Genomic DNA, 20,575 nt, shown 5'->3' on the forward strand with positions numbered 1-20,575 from the left:
GTGTCCACAGACCCTGCCCACAAATTTATAACAAGAATAAATAAGACTAACTAAATACCAAACCCTCAAATTAGTATGCATTATAAAAAAACCCACTCAAGCTGGGCAAAATGATGCAGAATCAAGGGGGCTAAAACTATTTACAAGTCTGGGTCACATTAAATTAGTATTTTTGGACAAAGGAAAAAGGGAGAAATCTAAATAGGAGCAAAAGCAACTGCCCAGCACAGAACACTGTGGTGGTCATGTTTGTACACAGAAAATGGATTTCACTGAGACAGGCTAGGCTACCAGTCCCTCATCAACAGATTGTTTGTCCTTGGCAGTCAGGAAGGCCAAAGAAATCTCAGCTGTTCAAACTAATGCCACAGGTCCTTCATGCTCTAATAACATAGAGGACTACCCTCAGGAAATGATCCTGCCTGATACTTTGAACTCTTACTCCACTCTTACAACTAGGAATTCCTTAAGTGGCTGAAATAAGGGGTGGGTGAGAGTAGTAAATATTCAGGTTAGTCTTAATGTGTTATACAGTGCATTTACAAGTTGTTTTTTTCAAGGAGTGCATGATAGAAACACGGGCTTTGTATAGCTACAGCATCCCTCTAAACTTTGTGTGGTAAAAAAATGCATTGAAAGTAATGAAGACATTTATTTCCAACAGAATTTAAAATGAAATACTACATCTATCAGCTGTCCCGGCTAACTGGGGAGGTCTCAGAAGACTGGAGGTTGGCAAACATGATGCCCATCTACAAGAAGGGCAGGAAGGAGGATCTGGGGAACTATAGCCCTGTCAGTGTGACCTTGGTGCTGGGGAGAGTTATGGAGCAGAACATCCTCAACACCGTCACGCAGCACATGCAAGACACCGGGAATCAGGCCCAGCCTATGAGACCAGTTTGTAAAACATAGTAAAGAGACATACAGGAATTAGTTTGTAGGAAATAGTTTGTGGAGTCTCCTTAGTAGGAGACTGATGGCCTAATCCAGTCCCAGGTACTTTTCAAACCTACGTCCATAGCTCCTCAGTAGGAACACTTAATACTACAGGTATGCAGGGTACAATTCCCAGACTCTAATCTTCCCTCCTACATGGAATTATTCCTGATTCTATTTTTCTCATGGTTGTAGGTAGCCTGTCTCAGAATGCTTTCCCCAAGCTATATTTGTCATCTGTGGCAAGATGGCAATATAAGCTGGTGGAAACTTTCTCTATGTCTGCATTTTAGCAGTCCAAATGTGAAGGGGGCTATCCAGTGCCAAGGCTCAGTCATGGAAGTTTTTCATGTACCATCATCTGCTGTCTGTTTTTCATCTACAGTGTAACAGCAATGAAGTGGAGACAACCACCACATCCAGCTGGAGAGCACTGACAAGTGATGATTTTCTCACATGTGCCAGGGACACATCCTCAGCACATGCTCGAAGTAACTGGGCAGAAAAAGTAAGATTGCTTTCGACATATTCCCAATCCTGAAAGTGGCCAGGACTTCTTTAACAAATCCTGAACAGCCTATTCTTTTCACCACATCATAAAAGAGCACTGGCCACTTCTCCATTTACTTGTGTTTTGGGCCATGAAAGCTCAGGATACTGTAAGATAAGGAATGGATCATGTTAGAGCTATATAAAAACTCTGTTCTCTTCCACTATTGGGAACTATATTGGCTGACTATACTGGTCATTGCTCCATGACTAAGAAACTAGATCAATAATAAAGAATAGTTGAGATTTAATCCTCAGGTGTAATATGCTTTCTAGGAAAATGGTGACATGCCTCGCATAAAAGTCACTTGCATTGTCCTAGTGTAAAGAAGGGTAAGCATTTTGTCCCTTGGTGTCATTTTTAAGTCTAGACACTTCTCTCCATCTATTTACTATGGTATTTTAAACATATCTGTTCATGTACATGTAGGTTTAAATATACCATTAGAAAAGGCAACCAGGTAATCTTATCATTCAGAAGGTATGTAATTCATTAAGTGCTTCAGTAACACAACAGAAAAAAAAAAGTCTCTGCATCTGTTTGGCTAGAGGTATAGAAATATGAATACTGACAAAGTTTAAAAAACATACATGCACCTACACAGAGCTTTCCTGCAGAACTACCATCTAGGACAAATCATTACAAGTAAGCCAGACTACTTAATACACTCAAATAACTTCCCTGTGAAAAACCTGACCACAAAATATGCCCACCCTCTCCATTTCAATCTGTCCTATGAGTTCTAACACAGATTTGTTGCAATCAAATTTTCTACTCCAAGAAGAAAAGCAACGTTATGAAATGTGTTGTACCCACCTGTTAACACTGAAATCATTGATGAGAAATTTATGTTAGTTGGAGAACAGATTTGTTTCTGTTGTCCTTCACGCAATCTGGAATTTGTGTCTTGATAATGTGCATGATTTTTAGACCACAGCATGCCACATGTACTGACTTAACAATGCTGGTTTATTTGAAAATAGAAAACTTGCCCATACCCAGATGTATGAGATATGTGATGGGGAAGCTGCCTTCCCCTTTGTGAATTAAAAACAACCTGGTGTCACGAGCACAATGGACAAACATCAATCATCTCCGTTCCTTCTATTCTCTTAAACAGCTACAGTCTCTGTGTGAATGGCTTGATGTCTGTTACAAATGACTGCTCTGAAGCGGAATTCTTACCCAGCTTGAAGAACTCTTCAGTTTTTGATTCCTGCTATGCATGTCACTCCTTTGCACCAAGGTGGAGCTGCCTGATTTTCACTAAGGAACAGTATGCATTTCTTCTGTCCTACCAGGTTGATACCTCACACTGAAAGATCTGCTTCATCACAATTCTTTGCAAATAATCAAAATGGAAACATGCATCTCTTTCTCCTTCTTTCCCTCTGTGCTTCCTTGCTGTTGGAATTGCTGCTGGTCAAAAGTATTCTTGGGTGTCTCAAAATGTCAGGTTTTATGCTGGGAGGGGGATGAAGGGTAACAAAAAAAAAAAAGGTTACTTGAAAAATTATAATCTACTGAAAAACTATTTCATCTTGTCAAGGAAATACTTATCACAAGATTCTAATCAAAGCTTAATTTTGTGCCCAGCGTTTCTAATCAAATGTTTTCTATCTAGTGTTACCCTCTCTCTGTCAAATGACATTAATGCTCAAAAGCCTCAAGCTGTTGCCAGCACGAACACGGGGTCTCAGTCCCCCTCTTGCTAAAGCATCCAATAAATGCATAGGGGAAAGGCAGAGGGAAGAGAACAAAAGCTCAGAGAAAAGTGATTTGAAACCTTTTTTTGGGGGGGTATCTTTGCATAAAGAATAACCACTAGCAACTTTTTCTCTCACTTCCCTATAAAAGCCCTTGTCCTCAAAAGAGCTGCCTGGTTTCTAGCTTACTCAGTTTCTGTGGGGAGGGTCTTGGTCTCTCCCAGACTTTCTTTTAAACACCATATAAACAAATTCTGTTATAGCTATTGAAGACTAATGAGTTCTGCTCATGTCTGGAAGAGAAATGGTGAGAAATGATAAGAGGAGGACAAGCCAAGAAAATAGGCAGTGGGGGCTGGCAGGAAAAATTAACCTTTAAAGGTTATTTCAGAAAATGAAAAGGAACTGAAATTCAATAGGAATACTAGAACTTCAGCATTAACAATAACAGCTTTCCATAACAACATCTCCAGGGCTAAGGCATCCTTTGCCTTTAGAGTTTGACTTCAGGCCCCAGACCAGCAAAGTACTTAAGCTTGAGTAGTATTATTGAACTCAACCTATGTCAATTGGACTGGCTCATAGGCTCAAATTTAAGGATGTACTTAAGTGCTTCGTTGGATCAGAGCCTTGCTTGTTCTAGTCTATGGTTACCTTATAAGTGGGAAGCTTCTATCAAGCACAATTACCTTTCAGATGTGTAAGGGATATCCACTGCTAATCATGCAGCAGGTTTTGTGATACTGGATGAAGCAGCTATCTGCAGTACATCAGACTCCACTCTTTTTTCCATGTTGACAGTCTGAGTCCAACAACATACATTCAGACTTAAGTATCCAAGAGCTGCTAGTCTGCAACACACTGGTTCAAAATTAATTCCTTAAAACTTCTTTCCAGTGGTTGTTACAACGATACTTCAAAATCTTCATTGGAAATTATCATACACATCAAGCATCACAGTCCAGAGAACTTTTTTTTTTTCTTACCTGAAATCCATGATCCTCTTAAAGCTGAACACGCTTCACATTTCAAAAAGTTTGTTTGTAGAAAACAGAAACCTATTGATTGCTTTTCCTGTGTCTGTTTCCACCTCCTCTTTCATCTTAGATGCTTTCAGTGAAGATCAAAAATAGCCCACGTTACCATGTTACAGATAGATCCTGAGCCCCACCAAAGTGCTATACTAATATCAGTTTCTTCCAATAATACAGCAAATACAGGTCTAGTAACAGAGGAAGAAGTATTCCAGCAGAGGCCCCCAGTATTCCAGCAGAGGCAAACATTTTGCTGCCTGCCTTAGGAAGAAGGAAAGAAAGCATCCTAGCCAATCTCCATTGAAATTGTTTGCATGACTGGAGAGCAGCCCACCTGGAGCTTCCTCAGATTTCAAGTCTGGAACAAGGGAATTTTGGAATCCGCTCCAGAGATTTCTGAAGGTCAGAAAAAAACCCACAAAACCTTTGAGAACAAGAACAATGGCAAAAGACAAAATGGGCAGATAAACTACTGGAGGACACACTCAGTATCAGGATCAAACTTATTAGCTTATCGTAAATTGATAATAAGGGATTTTAGACTCATCTGATTTATAATGCTAAGGGTGAGCTCCTTACAGGTAAGACACTGGCTTTTCCACACTAGACCTGGTCCTCAGATGGTGTAAAGGTGACAGTTTGATCGTGTCAGCACAGATACCACGTTTGATGAAAGGTTGCTGAGAATTCCATAGCAGCTACCCTGAGTCTGCCCCTACTTCAAATTCAACATACAGAGAACATGTATCAGCTATTGCATACCAAGCTCCTTACAACAAGATATACATCCTTTGACATGAAACCATGGTTTTCAGTTGTGCTTCTAAGGCAATAGGGTTTATAACAACTCACTTATATTCAGAGGTTATATTTCATATTTGTGAAGTGCTGAGATTTTTTTGTACATGTATGCTACTCAAACGAAATTGATTAAAAAAATCTTATTGGTGTGTGTACACATATACACCCCTCCTTTATGTATATAAATTTCTTGATCAATAGAGCTTTTTTAAGAAAAAAAATATAAATTCTTTGAAACACAAGTTTTAAAAGATGCCATGGTCATATGATAAGTAAAAACTCATAATTGAGTTCTTGAAATAGTAAAATGTCAGTAATAAATAGATCAAAGACTTCCCTATGCTAATATCCATATGAGTAATAAACAGCAGTATTTCCCATCCTGAAATGCACGTCATGGTTCTGATCCATAAGGATTCACATTTTTTGCCTGCACACAGGCACGCACAGGCTCACAGAGCAGATGTGAAAGTTGCAAGTCTCTAATGTAATTCATGCTCCAGTTCAGCAACTGTGAGAGTATGCTGAAGACAACGCTGTGACTAACACGGCCAAGAAATTCCTGAGAGAATAAAAATGATTGTTAACAGTTCTGAGAAACTTTTCCTCTGGGTTATTATCCCATAGAGAGAGATAGTGGGTTTGAGCGGTCCTAACCAAACAAACAGCTCTGAGAAACTAGACATACTCCCTCTGAGATTACAGCGAATGAAAAACAAAACAACATCTTATGTTAAAAGCGGTATGAAGTGTTCATGACACTGTCAGTGAAGTACTTGGACTTCTTCCTGTTTTGTGCATCAGGTCAGAGTTTCCACACTCCCAAAGGAAACTAAGCACTGGCTGAAAAAGAGAGAAAGTCCCATTTACCCTCACTGTTATCTTTTCACAGCTGGCTTGGTTGAACAGGGGTGAGGCATGGGCACATGTAATGACTACTACAGCCACCAGAAAACAATGCAGTAGTAACTCAAATGGGCACGCCTGTTTAAAAGATTTACATTTGGGATGCTCTGCTCACACACTCCAGAGTAACTGGAAGGGAAGTTGCTTGAAAACTTTTATTTTCTCATAGCATCCTCCAACTCCTTGAATTAGCTGGCAAATGTGATCTAGTCCCAGGGCAATGAAAACCAGAAATGAAGTAAAAAACTACCTGACAAACGGCTTAAGATCATTTTAAGATTTCAGAAATGTCAGCCCCTTTTCTTCTAAGAAGTTACCTAAAGCAACTTTGCCATCCTAACACAGGTTAAACACCCACAGTAACACTTTCTTAATATACACGAAGTAATGAGACTATTTCCTCAACTGCCTCTCATGCATTTTAAGTTGTATCCAGGCAAATCAAGTTAACAGGGTTGATGGGGAGAAGAAAGATAGTTTTGTGACTAAGAAACAAGGCTACAACTTAACTGTTGGTACTCCCACAGATTTCCCAGCTCAGTCTTCTGTGCTTCTTTTGTCTCTGAAAAAGTAACACCAGTACAAATATTTCTAATATCTAAACTTTAAGTTTTCTGTGTTAAAGTTTCTTTGTGTGCCAAGACAGCACACAATCAAGCACTGGTTGTAGGCTGAAGTTTATTACTGGTGCATTAATGTGGTTCTGTATCTGCTGGTACACAGCATCAGAGCCTCCCTCAAGAGAACATTTGATAGCATTGCTCATCTATCTGCATTGTCATACAGTCCAGATGGTTGCAGTATGTAGGCAACTGGGAACCAGAGCCACAGGAGAAGTACATCCTGCTGCAATTTTCCCTCTGGTGCTAATCTTGATGCATTTTTAGATTAGTCAGCTGGTTTGGAAGCCTACAGCTCTGGGTAGATGCACCCAAAGACCCAGCAAACAAATAAACTGCAGCAGCTGCACTCAGTAGCTTGCCAACTACTGAATGACCAGATTTGCCCATAAAAACCTCAATAAAAGATGACTGCAGCTCAGGTGAGTGACAGTTCCCTACTGGGCAGAGTGAATTTTCTTTTGAATTCCACAAGGGTGGCATTGTGTTGCAAATGGGCTGTTACTAAAGATAACTCTGAAATCTGTATACTTCAGATTAACTATTACTATGATGTACAAACCCAGAGAGAAAGAGGAAGCAAGACTTCTTCCATTTGGCAAATGCAATTTTATTTCTAGATTGGTTGTAAGAGTTAAGATTTTAAACATTCTAATATGTGTACCCTGCCAGACACATTAATTGGCATACTGGAACAATACTGCAGATGAACAAAGTCAACTTAAGTAATGATCTCTGTATAAGCACGGAGTTCTCAGGAACATCACTGTTGTTTTTCTGTGTTACAGAAAAGAGGGTTTCCAGAACTTGAAAAGGAAAGAAGACTTCAGGGGGAATTCAATATGCCAAAGAACTATAAACTGGCTTTCATTAGTACAGGTGAGAAAAATCTAAACAAGATATAAAAAACAGAATACAAACTGGCAGATGCAAGAAAGGAAGGAAGACAAGGACACTTCTACAGAGATAGTGTGATAATATAAAAAAATTAAATAAGTAGGATTACAGTTGCAGATTTAGTAAAGCCAGGTTAGTAGAGATTTTATGGTCTTGAGGAATTTACTCAACAGAAGACATATTGTCACCAAAAGAAAAAATGTTACACTTACATGACTAAACTGCGCAGGAAGTCACTATGCAGCCTCACTGAGAACCAAGTACATAACTGCAGACTGTGAATCACACCCACATTTTCCACCCATGACTATAAAGGGGAGTAATTTTTGCCACCAATACAAATACTCTGTAGTATAACTGTGACTACACATAATGATTTTATCTGGACTACTTGCTAGCTATTGCTGGTAGAGAAGATTCTTTACACTGTATTAGCATCACCAAGATTATTCCATATAATTCTAGCACTCCTGGTATTGCCGATTCTTCTACCACCCAGCTTTATATACTGAAAACAACTCACAACTAAGCAACAGAAATGTACATTAACAGAGCTACAAGAATGTAGCTCCAAAGAGTACAAGAAGAGTGAGAACAGAAGTTACCTATATACATTCTCATTTGCCCAGGGAAAATCACTATGTACAGAGTAAAAATATAATCCTTTTCACACCCAAACTGGCCTGTGAATGTGTAATCACAAGTGTTGCATGTGGGAACAGACATCTGTGTTCTATCTTTGTCTGTTATTTTGGTGTCGATTTCCAGGAAAATTGAAAGATAATTTTCAGAATTTGGCCCCCCAAAATAGCAAAAAACCCCAACAAAACAGTTCTCACAGACCAAACTATGCTCACTGGCAGTCCTCAATGATCTTGCAAAAATTTCTTGCTGTATGTCTGCAGAATGATTTGGAATTACTCAAATTAGTCTCTAGTTCAACTTACAGGCCTGATTGCTCATATTTCTTTCAAATAAAGATGTATTTCATGTGGTTATTGATTTACAGAGAAGCAGGTTTCTGCAGAGGAAAGACTTCATTTCTCCAGAGTTGCCTTCTTTAAAAAAAAGTCCTGCAGAAAGTAATAAAAAAAAAAAAGGTAGTGAAACAGATGCCGTTAGCTGTAGTGCAATTTTCAGTCTTTCTGGTAAGCATAATTTTATATAACTGGATCTCAGTTAGTCATTTTTATTTGTATTTTAAGTAATAATCGAGAAGACCACAGATACCCACATGCAACAACCATTACCTTGGTTCTTCTAGAGATCTATGACTGCACTTACAGTAATTATAGCATAGAGAAACCATACACAGTAAACTGAGTTTGTGACACAAGGATAATTTCGGGGCAAACGCCTTGTATAATAACAAATTAACACAAGCAAGCTGCAGTGAAAACCAAACAGTCATAAATATTTGTTTACAGGCACACTGTCTTATAATATAAATGGAAACTTGTTCTTTGGACAAGCCTTAACGAGGAATTAATTTGTAGTTACTTATATACTTCAGAATTCTCAAAGCCACAGCAGCAGTCCACAGATATGAAAAATTAGATTAATCCTACTTGTTTAGGCAGGGCCTATTTATTTTATAGTCTGGCAGATGACAAACCAATTCTGCGGAGGACCTCTAAGGGACATTATAAAGTAGAAACTAAATACTTATATTTTGATAGGACAAGCATGGCAAAAGCCCAAAGAACACTCCAGCACGCCAGGAACAAAAAGCAAGCGTGGCATGCAATGCACAGGCAGGCACATGCTGAAAAAATAACGCAGCCTCACAATGGACAGTCATGTTAACCCAGGTCTGTCTATTCACCATGAGGGAACACTGCAGTGGCTACAGCTGCAGGAGATACCCTTGTCTGTACACGGGTGCACTGCCTTCAAAAACCTTTCTGTGTGTGTTAGGACTGACTGTTGATGAGGGAATAGTAGGGCTAAATACACAGGATATGAAAACAAAAATAAGTGACAGTTATTTCCTTGCTTGTTAGTTAACGCACAGCTATTAAAACACAGTTTTACAGCAATCTTCAGTTGGTGTTAGCCAGTAGAACTATACTAATTTACAGCAACTAATACTCTAGTATTCTACATAGAACAAGAATCCGGGTTAACTGTGACTACAAAACTTTCCTCTGCCATTTTACTTGGTAGTAAGGATATCTTCACATGTTTTCCTTCAGCCAAGCTAGAAAACATTGGTCTTGCTTTTAAAACTGTGCAAAGAAAAGCAAGTTGTATCAGCTTGATATCTCTGTTAACACTTTAAGCCATGGATTCTTCCATTTCACACCTATGCTGATCATCTTTAAAAAAAAGACTCTGTGAACATCCCAAATTGCCAAGACACCCAAATCACTTGGCTCTTTTGAAAATTTTACACTTAAGTTGGCTTAGACAAGGATAGTAACTTAAATACAAGATATAATACAAGATAGTAATTAAAAACAAGACAAACCAGAATTAAACATCTGGTTGCGATGAAGAATGCTTATGGGCATTTGTTTCCCCAAATTATGATCCATGGGACCACAGTAAATATTCCAAACTGAAGTAAGTAATTTCTAAAAAACAAACCAGACCCCCAAATCCTTCCTCAAACTTTAAACTGAAAGTATGAGTGTGTAGTCACGTACAACCAATTCTGAGAATCGCCATTTTGAAAAGTCTGGGAACCACTGCTGTAATAAACGATAGCTATTTATAACTATCCAATTAGCAACTATGTGATGCAGAAGGGTATGTAATCCACAAGAAGTAAATACTTGAAATATGCCTGATAAAAAAAGCAATCTGTGTAGACTACTGTTACTAGCCTTTTAGTCCCCAGAGAAATAAAATTTAGGCGCTTACATTTCATCATCGTATTCCTTTGGAGGTGATGCCGCAATGACTAAGTCAATCCAATCCTGAAAAGGAAACGCACAGGCAAACGTGAGCTGCTAAACCCTGCTTTTAGAGATGATTATAGTGGACCACCATCAGATAGAGAATCAGGAAGGCAATCTATTCCTGGTAAACCACAGGGAGAAGCAGAAACATCTCTATGAAAGACTTCTATAGGAAGACCGTTTCAAGATTGAGCTGTTTTCCTTGTGTCCTGAAACTGAAGTAAAATCTACTGGTCTTGCAACAAGCTTTTAAAAATAATAATTCTACGAATTATCCTGTATTTGGTCATCTTAGCAATGAATACAGTTCCTGCTGAGAAAACACGCACTGGAGCCAAAGTGCAGTGTTACTTGTACGTTAAGAAATCCAAGATAAGATAAACTATTATCATAAATTTCCAATCAGCTTGCAAGTAATATTCAATACCAAAGAGAGATTCTACAGATAAATATACTATAAACACTCAGAAAGTAATGTGTTTAAATACCAGTCTTGACATGTGGCTACATGCTGTGAACTTTTACAGTAAATTACATGCATGATCTTCAGAGATGCTGTATACCAGTATCTTCTGCAGATTTCAGCTCACTTTGGTAGTACATGACATACCTGTTACTTCTGATGTTTTCAATCTTATTTATGTTGATGTGATAATGTCATGAAACAAAAGTGTACCTCAACCTCATCTGAGCATTACAGGTAGAATGAAGAAGTATTCCAGGTTACTTACCCCACCCATGTTCCAAGCTTTTGCTAGAGTTGCCTGTGCTTCTGCCAGCCTGCTGTCCATTAATATCTTGCCATTTACAGCTAGTATTTCATCCCCTTTCACTATGCCTCCTGGTGAAAAGACCAATATGGCATACAGACATATAAACCCAAAAATCTGTCAGTCTTTTCTGTCCCATATTTATGTAGTACTCACTATAATGAGAAGTGTCTTCACTAGATGTGAAGGCTTACACTAAAAATTGACATAGACAAGAAAGCTTGATACAGGCAAAAGCAAAAGAAAATTTTAGGCATGGAAAAGACACACTAACCTCTTATTGATCATGACTAGTAAGAAACTAGTTCAATAATATTTTCATAGTAGCAGTTTGCCTGTTTGGGTAATCCATCTATACAGCTTACAAACTGATGTTCATTGTAGGCTGTTACTACTATGAAAATGGCAGCATTACTTGAAGCCCTGAAGGTATAAGTGGCAATTATCAAGAGCCTGCAGGCCTGCTGTTTCTTTGCAAAAGCATGTGTAATGTTTAGTCCTTAGGACTGATTTTGACTTGCTAATCCAGGAAGGGGAAAACACAGTTGGTAAGGGGACAGCCTTAGCTATCAGAGACCCTCACAACAGCGAATAGTCAAAGAGAAACAGCATTTGAGAGATCAAGTGGTTGGTTGAGGTGTGTTCACAGCAAGAGTGACTTGAACTGAGGTGCAGGTTGAGACAAGGTCAGCAAAGACAACATAAGATATCGTCCTGTCTGTCTACCTGGTCATCGCTGGAGTTCTCACAGAAAGGATGAGAGATACTGGCCAACAGGGGAAAGCCCGGATGTGTTGCTACGCACATTCTTGTGCCTTCCAGGGAGCTAAACTTAGCCAGAAGACTCTGGCCTTTAGTGGGATTTTGGGAGTAAAGCCAGGGTTTTTATTAAACAAATTACTACTGAAAGTAGCATTAAGAACAGAACTAAGCAGCGTAGCGTAGCTGTGGTCAGGCAATTGCTTTGCATGTGGAAATACTACAAATGTTCTTGCTTGCAAATTGTGAAATAATGGAGACCATATTCTGCTTTCCTTAATTAACAGAATACACCAGAGAATGGGGTGGGGTGAGGGTGGGGGGCTGTTAGTTTGGGGTTTTTTTGTATCAGTATGGAAAAAAGGGAGTCCTTATTAAGAGAGCAGTTCTACTTTTCAGGCCACATTACTGAAAATTCTTTAATAATAAAAATAGAGCAGCAGTGACCATTTTTTCTTAAACACTATAAATTTTACCTAATTGTTAATTTAAGCAGCACTCTTCAAACCAAGCACCACTCTCTGAGCTGCCATTAAAGCTAAGACAGAACTTGGCTGCCCTGCACAGTTGAAGTGTGCCTGTCAGTACCAGGCACAGCTATGAAGTCAGCCAACATCTCAGTCAGCGTAAGGAGCCACTTAGCAGCAGCATTCAAATTCCCCATTGCTACTCACCATGTTTGTCTGCAGCACCACCCTCATAGATGGCAGACACCACTATCTTTCCAACTGGAGAATCAATTCCGCCTTCAACTGCAAGGTCTAATGATCCCTCCTGTTAAAAAAAAAAAGTTTTAGTTCAGAAAAGGCCGTTAATTTTTGCCATCAACAGGAGCTTACTCCTTCCTTCTTCCCAGTAAACAGGCCTGTACATGAAATGGTTACATGAACCCTCTAAACTGCAACCACTCAAATATAGTATTTACCTTTTTAATTCGTAACAGCCGCACATCTTTTCCCATAATCTGCTCTGGGGTAAACTATGAAAAGATATAATGATTAGTCATTTCCACCTTGGACACACAAAAGAATTAGGCTGATTTATGTAGCTTATAGGAGAAGAGGAACTTTTCCCTCCTTCAAAATAGCATTAGAGAAAGATCAGAACACCAAATCATGTTTTCCTGTAAGAAAACTCCCTTTTCAACCTGACTAGAAAAAGACAAATCAACAAGCCCCAGCAAACCAACAAGCAAGAACCTTAACCCCTCCCAGCCCTCAAAATAAAGGATGTGTTTTTTCTAGCATGTTTCGTATTAAACAGTAAGACATACTTGAATTCTCTCCTTACCATTGAATATGGATCAAAATCTTCCAAATATTTCTGGAAGCCCTGAGAATAAAACAATATTTTATTGTAAAAACATCAGGCTCATGCACACACTTAGCACACAAACTCCATTTTATATTTTAGTGAGACAGCACATAATTCTGTAAGCTATGAAAGACAGTAAATGAAGAAAAGCACAGAAAGGCAGCAAATAGTCAAGAAGACAGAAAATAGCAAAAGATCCTGACAGTCAGAAGACATTTTAAAACCTTATGACAGATCAGCGGTTTGAGCTGGTCATATTACAGAACAGTTTTGAGGAACAGTTTACCACTCTGTCAGCTCCACAGCTCCTCTCTACACCTGACAGACCCAAAACAAATCTTGAAAGCATCATGGCCAGGTATGGTCTGCAACACACAGAATTCCAAGCAACTTTTCTTGGGACGATCACCATGTTGGGCACTAACACCACAAGATGTGACAGGCTCCAATTCACCTGTCAGCATCCATATTCCATGCTGTCTGGGTTGTAGGACCCTTTTCCAGCCCCCTTGTCTCCTCCTTTCCAATAGAATTTCATGGAGTTGGCTCCATACCACAAGCAAATGCAGAACAATCAGTTTTGGGTTTATGTGGTTCTGTGGAGGCCTGAAAAGTTTTGGCAGTGAATGTCTGAAATGGGGAAGACAATACTGCAGTTCAGTAGCGCAAGATTTAAGCTTTGAGAGGACCCACATCTCCTTATACTTTCAAAGCTCAGTGCGTGACCCTTATCAGATCAACACTGTAGGGCAAAAGCAGGAGTTACTTTTTCTGCAAAGATGAGAGCTCCTGAGTCAGCAAGCAGGCATCAACAGTGTTTGGGTGGTAATTTCAAGGATTAGTAGATACTGGGCAAGACTGTATGTGCGATGCTGGAGATGTATAAAAACTCTGCACTTGTCATGCATGTTAAAGTAAGGACTTCAGGACTTAAAATGAAATCATTACTGAGGCACCTAAAAGCTTTATCATTCTTGTGGCTTCAAGCTGCAATAACCTGGTGACATGGGACAACAGAGAAGCACACAACCCTTTGCTGATGCAGCAGGCAAGCCAGTATCTGATGCAGACCAGCAGGTCAGTGTGTGATTAAGCTTGATATATTCATTATTGCCCTCTTTCCTACTGAATCCACATGATGACAAAGCCTGTTCCACACTCAGACTCAGCTAAGCCTTTTTCCACTTGAAAATCAAATGCACAGCTTAAGGTTCCTCTGGTAACTTTAAGGTCTAGCTGCTAATGACAAAGTTGCAACAGAAAACACTAATGCCTCCTCCTGTTACCATCTTTATCATCTATATCAGTTGCCTGATTTTGACACGACTATGACCCCTATGGGGTCACATCTCACCAGCTCTGACAAAGTCAGGGAGCACTGCTACACAGCTCTGCAGTAGCTGGCACTCAAATGTACAACAGTGCTGCCTGTTTGTCTAAGCACTTACACAGACCCTGAGCGATGCCGGTGACTCCTGTATGGATTGGCAGGCATTACACACAGGCATACTGAATTGTACAGCGTGAACCCACGCTTTCCCGCGGGCTTTCTCTCTCCACCTTTTCCCTGAGCTCAGAAGACCAACTTAAGCAAATCACGTTGTCATTCTGTGTTTCTTCTGAGAGAGAAGAAATGTTTGCAAGGGTTGAAGCATAACTTTGTTTCCCCAAGCTCCAGAGAGCTAAATCTTCATGGCACAACTGCAGAACTTTACTTACTGCCACAGGAGGGTGTGTTTGGTTTTTTTCATAGGGAAATATGCATTAGAAACATCTTTCAGGAACACAAGAGGAATAGAGGAACATGAGAGACCTTGTTTAGCATTTAAATTATGGGTTGCATTACATTTGTGAACTACTAACTTTGAGGAACTGCATAAATAAGAATTTGATCACATACTTCAGCAACGGTAGTAATTTCATGCCTGGGGAAAAAACCCAATCATTCATTCATTCATTTACAAAGTATATTAATCTTATGAATACTTTAACTAAAGAGTAAGAGGTAATGATACTACTAAATGGTATCATTTTACAGTGATAGCTGCCCAAACAACTAGTAGCTTGATTAGCTGAATTTGTATTGCCCTTTGGAATCACGGCTGAAGTAGACATCTGTAGTTTTTGAGCAAGCAACTTAAGAGGGAAGAACTCCCATCTCAGCCAAGTCTCTAATTCGTTATGTAATCTAAGGGAAGTCAGTGAACTTTCTTTGTCTCAGGTTGCCGTCATGAAAAACAGATGTTGCCCTTGAAGAAAGTTTTCCTGGGAAAATAATTTTTAAACAGGACATAAACCACACCAACCTCAACCCCACAACAAAATCCTGCAAGCAAAGAACCAATATGATCTAAAACCAATGACATGCAAATACAGCTATAATACAATGAAGACATCCACTGAACTGTAATAAATCTTCACAGCCACAGGCATTGCAGATTCAGTGTGCAGAGCGTGCACTCCGTATCCAAGCAGGGATTAATGAACCAAGGAACACTAAGTGGAAACCACACTGCTAAGCCTACCCTCCCCACCACTCGGGACATCTCAGGCGAAAGAGTAAGATCATTCTAATCCTTTCTTAACCATCACATTCATAGGACTGAATGAAAGTAGAATCTGGAACATTAAAACCTTTGATTGCACAGGAACAATTATCCACCTGGAGTTTTAGATAAAAGGTAAAGTTACTAGTCAAAAAAAAAGAAAAAAAATCCCAAACCAAAACACAAGCACCTAAGCCGACAGTACTGCTCACTGAAGTTACTAGCATCAAGAGTCAACAGCAATTGAGACCTAAATAAAATAAACAAAAAAGAATTGAAAGACAAACACATGATCAGATATAACAAAATTTTCCCAAAACCAGGTTTGCCGAGAACAGTACTGTTATATACACAGAACATACTAATACTGAATGGCAACTGAACAATCTTGGAAGTTTGATCTATCTCAGTCAAATCCAGTTTTCCCTTCTAGATCTACACTGTAACTGATCAAAAGAATTTACGACTCAAAACCTCATACTGTGAGCTCACAACTGTGTGCCAACATTTTCATATAACATGGCAACGCATCTAACTTAGCTTGCACTAATAAAGGTGTTTTGCACAGAAACCATCACATTTTAACAGCAGCAGAGAAGTTAAGCACACAGTTCACCTCCTCAAGGGACCATCTGTTGAACCACCAGTCAACCAAAGAGGAAGAGATGAAAACTTCATTACTGTGACAGACGAAAGCAATAATAGTAACACAGAAGAAAAATCCTACATAATACAGAAAGCCTGTATGAATAAGTGCTTTCCACTATCAATTCCTCTGGTTTCCTACCAATAACTAGGTTACAATAATAGCTCTATTTGTTAAAGAACTTATTACTGAAAGCATTGCAACTGGAGACTAGAAGAAACAAGGAAACCTCAGGAATGTAAAAAATAAAATTGTCAGTATCAGAACAGTTATCAGTGTTCAACTATCTTAAAGATTGCACTAACCATGTAAGTAGTAACAGATGGTTCGATCTGAAGGATTTACTATCCTCTCACTCTTCAGCTGTCTAGACTAGCAGGAGCCACAGGCACACACTGAAAGTTTATGTAGTCTAGCAGTTTTCATGCACTAGGACTGTCTTGCATCTGTTTTAGAAACTGAGTAACAGGATTAGAAAGGAAAGTTTTAGATCCATGGTCAGTCAAAACAAGAAGTACCACACAAAACATGGAAAATGTTATTTTACTTGTTTTTTGTTAGATCTAAATGATGAATTGTAAACCACCATCCTTTTAAACATCTCTTGTGGCTGCAAAAGAAAGAGAATTGCCAAACCAGATATTAACTTTTTGCTGTAAACAAGTATGACCTACTCACAAATAATATCACTGCTCTTTTTGCTCTTCTAGGGACTGAATCACACTTGCACTTGTTAGCGCTTGTTCCCTATACTGTTTCAAAATAAGAGAGCACACACAGTGAAATAGTACTGAATATGAAGAGGAAAGAATTCTAGAGAATCTACATAAATAATGCACATTTCCATACCACAAGATTTCTTAAAAATATTTTCCAGGACTCCTTTTATCCCTAATTTCTACACAATAGTGATGGGGTCTCTTCTCTGTGATTTTTGAAAAAGTAATTGGGGAAAAAAATAATGCACAAAATACAAGACAAATAGTTTCCAAAATACTGAAAAGTCATGATAAATATATGTTACACATCTAAGATTTACTCTTCTGTCAGGAATTTCCTATATTGAAATGTGAATTCCATTATTAATTCCCCAAGAAGCTGATAAGCTGAAAGATATGTGTATTTCAGCTCATCCTGAAGAGGATATGACCTAAATACCAATTATTATTATAAGCTCATTCTACTTAAAGAAAAATTTCTCCTGAATTTAATTGACTTATTTCTGAGTAGTCTTGCTTCGATTTGGGTATCCACAAGTAATTTCACAATATTGATTAACAACTGCTGAATTTTAGTTTATTGTGTAAAGGTTCAATGATTTTAATCCCATATTGATTCTGGTCTTATTTTGCTTCCAGTGCATTAAAAATATGGCACACTGTAGTTTGGAATCACTTAAGATACAGAACCTCTTATTATGTTACAAAAATTTCCAAAAATAAAATGGCCTTTAAAAAAATTTTTTATATATATATATATACACACACACACCAACCACTCCTCACACCTCTCCAGCCTCCACTCAAAACCCTTCATCAAGTCTGGTAACCTACTTAAGTTTTCTGAAACAAGAAAAACTTTCTACAGACTAAACTACAGTATTTACACTTCCAAACTCAATTTGCTTTAAAACAAATGACTATGTATCAGTTTCACTACTGATTCTGTCAGTGTCCTGTAGTCATATCCTTACTTAGAAAAATATATCTGTTCCTGAATTAAAGATTTTGGTCTGCGTTTAATTAATACAAAGAATGAGTTTTTGTATTGAAGGACTTTTGGGCAAGTCTGGCAAGACCTTCCACAAAACTCTTCAGTCCCTCTGTAGTCACTTAGAAAACAAATTTATTTTCTTTTCAACAGACATGGTTTTGATATACCTACGGCAAATAATAACAGCCATCGCACATCTTACCACATAGTACCTAAGCACCTGTCTCTGGTCCCTTGACTGCAGTCCTGCATAATGAGGCTTCAAATCTTGAAAATTAGAGCAAAGCTTAAATATTCATTCTTTCTTTCAGAAATGCTGCCATCTAACCACAAAGGAATGAGGGAGGAAAAATCTTTAGTAGTAGCAAGCTCATCAAAGCCTTCTAACTCACACAACAGGATGCTTGTGATAGTTGGGAGAGCAGAGACTAATGTTCATGTTGGTTTTGTTTCTCTGAAAACCCCACCACTAAATCATAACAATCATCTCCTGTTCTCTGAGCCAAAATTTAATTAGCTTTGCCGTGAGTGTATTCCAATTCACTCTAATACAGCAGAGACAAACAGTTCACACTGATTTTGACTCAGACCAGCCCGCCAGCATTCAAGGTCACGCTCAAGGTTTAATCCTCATCCATCATTTCCCTATTTATAAAAGTGAGAACAATTTAGTTTTCACAAACTGCTAAAAGACCTGGGAATTCTAACCTGAATTTCATTAATATAAAGACTTAAGTCACAATACAGACTTCGCTGCTCCTGTCTGGCCCAACTACCTTCCAGGTAATGGGAACGTTTGACCCATTCTTACACATGTTTATTTTATTCTTATGTTCATGCTTTTAATCTCTACTAGTGAATTGCTCTGGTATAGGCTCACTTAATTAGCTGTTTAGAATCAAATAAATTCATTAAGACCCGTTTCTAGAGTTTGGTACTCAGGACAGCTAAATTCAGATAAAAATAAGGTAGTAGAAGTTACACCCATTATGTCATAGTAAGCCTTAAAGGCTGGAGTTCTAGAAGATGTGTGAAATCTAGCAAGACAAGAAATGGGATAGCAAAAGATACTCTGCCTTTGATGATATTTCCCTTTGCTAAGAGAAGCTGAACCGGTCCTGTATCTGAACAGCTGACTTTAAGTACACATACACACCCCCACACCCTGCAAACAAAAAGTCATTCCTTCCGCATGAAATCCAATTGGAATTCTTAGACATTTCTGGAGGTAGGCAGTTACCTCCTTGTCTGTTTTGTCATACGTGGGCCTTTTCATTTTTTAACTAAAAGAAGTAGCCTCCATCTTTACGTTGGTATCCATGCAAGTCTCACTCCACATGCTACTGGGTCCTCATTGCAGTAAGGAAGAATACTCTGTACTGCATTAAGTCATAAATGGAAGTAAGAAGCAGGTCTACAAAACCAATTTGTAGACTGATATTTCCCCCAAAGTCCTATCAGAATATTGCTCCCACTGAAATTATGATCTTCCAACTAAGGTAGTTTGGGAATCAGGATGATTGACACCTGAAAGTTTAGTAGACTTGTGAGCTGGAAAATGTGCATGCATGAATTAACAAATACTAACAAATTTCCCCATGGAAGTGGATCTTATTGCCAATTTCTCAAACTAATTGTCAGCAGTCAGTAACATAAAACCAAACAAACAAAAAACCCCAAGCAACATTTTCAATTTGTACCAAGACTGTCTGATCACACATAAGGGTATTACCGATTTTGCAAACTAGTTTATATTTGCACACCAGGTATTTATTTTCAAGAGTGAGATTATATTAACTGCAAATATGATTCTACTCTGTCTGTTCCTCCCCTAAGGAATTTCAGATCCCTTAGAGATGCTGAATTACTGAACACAATCAAAATGAAAACTCCAATGCACAGTACTGAAGGAAATATCTGCACTGGATGGTTTTGCATTTATTTTTATCTTGTGTACCTCCCTTCTCTTGAACAACTTAAAAATGATTTCATTTACCATTTCAATCCATTTAAAAAACAGAATTTTCAAGATGACTATGTCTGTAGGAAAAACTGCTTACTAAGTATCATTTAAAATTGTTCAAAAGTAACTAGGAAAATAAAAGAATAAGAGTATCTAAATTATTAAAGCAGAAAATGACAAAAAAATCCATTGCACTTTAATGAAAGAGAGCTAGGAATACTGTCCGCATCATTTACTGTCTGATATAGCATAAGCTTGTAATTAAATAAATGAAATTCAAATGTGATGTTTTTTCTATCACTTCGAAAGCTCACGTTGCAATACACTGCCTTGCTCATATAAATGTATATATACATGCATGTCCACACACATGCATATAACAGACACACAACTCTAATTCTAACAGCATTAAGTCATGATGACCCTAAAGAATAAATACTACTAATTGGTCCACCAGCTACTTTAAACAAATTTTCAGGGCTGTCACTTGGGTGTTACCAGCTGTCAG

General features: G+C 38.4%; 1 protein-coding gene across 4 annotated transcripts in view; it reads right to left on the reverse strand.

Moving 5' to 3' along the window:
- Positions 1 to 7,151: 7,151 nt before the first annotated feature.
- Positions 7,152 to 20,575, reverse strand: part of LOC102047643 (harmonin) — a 51,436-nt gene continuing 38,012 nt past the window's right edge. Inside the window, exons 16-21 of one of the 4 annotated variants that reach the window (XM_055722885.1) lie at positions 13,176 to 13,217; positions 12,811 to 12,864; positions 12,560 to 12,659; positions 11,088 to 11,197; positions 10,319 to 10,374; positions 7,152 to 8,526 (exon numbers count right to left, since the gene is read on the reverse strand). In XM_055722885.1, the coding sequence (XP_055578860.1) occupies positions 8,514 to 8,526; positions 10,319 to 10,374; positions 11,088 to 11,197; positions 12,560 to 12,659; positions 12,811 to 12,864; positions 13,176 to 13,217 (375 nt within the window). In that variant the 3' untranslated portion in view covers positions 7,152 to 8,513. Of the gene's footprint in view, positions 8,527 to 9,181; positions 9,400 to 10,318; positions 10,375 to 11,087; positions 11,198 to 12,559; positions 12,660 to 12,810; positions 12,865 to 13,175; positions 13,218 to 20,575 lie in introns of those variants that run through there. The other 3 variants (XM_055722883.1, XM_027810518.2, XM_055722884.1) reach the window with 3 other exon arrangements.

Source organism: Falco cherrug, chromosome 10 (genome assembly GCF_023634085.1).
Source record: "Falco cherrug isolate bFalChe1 chromosome 10, bFalChe1.pri, whole genome shotgun sequence".
NCBI lineage: Eukaryota > Metazoa > Chordata > Aves > Falconiformes > Falconidae > Falco > Falco cherrug.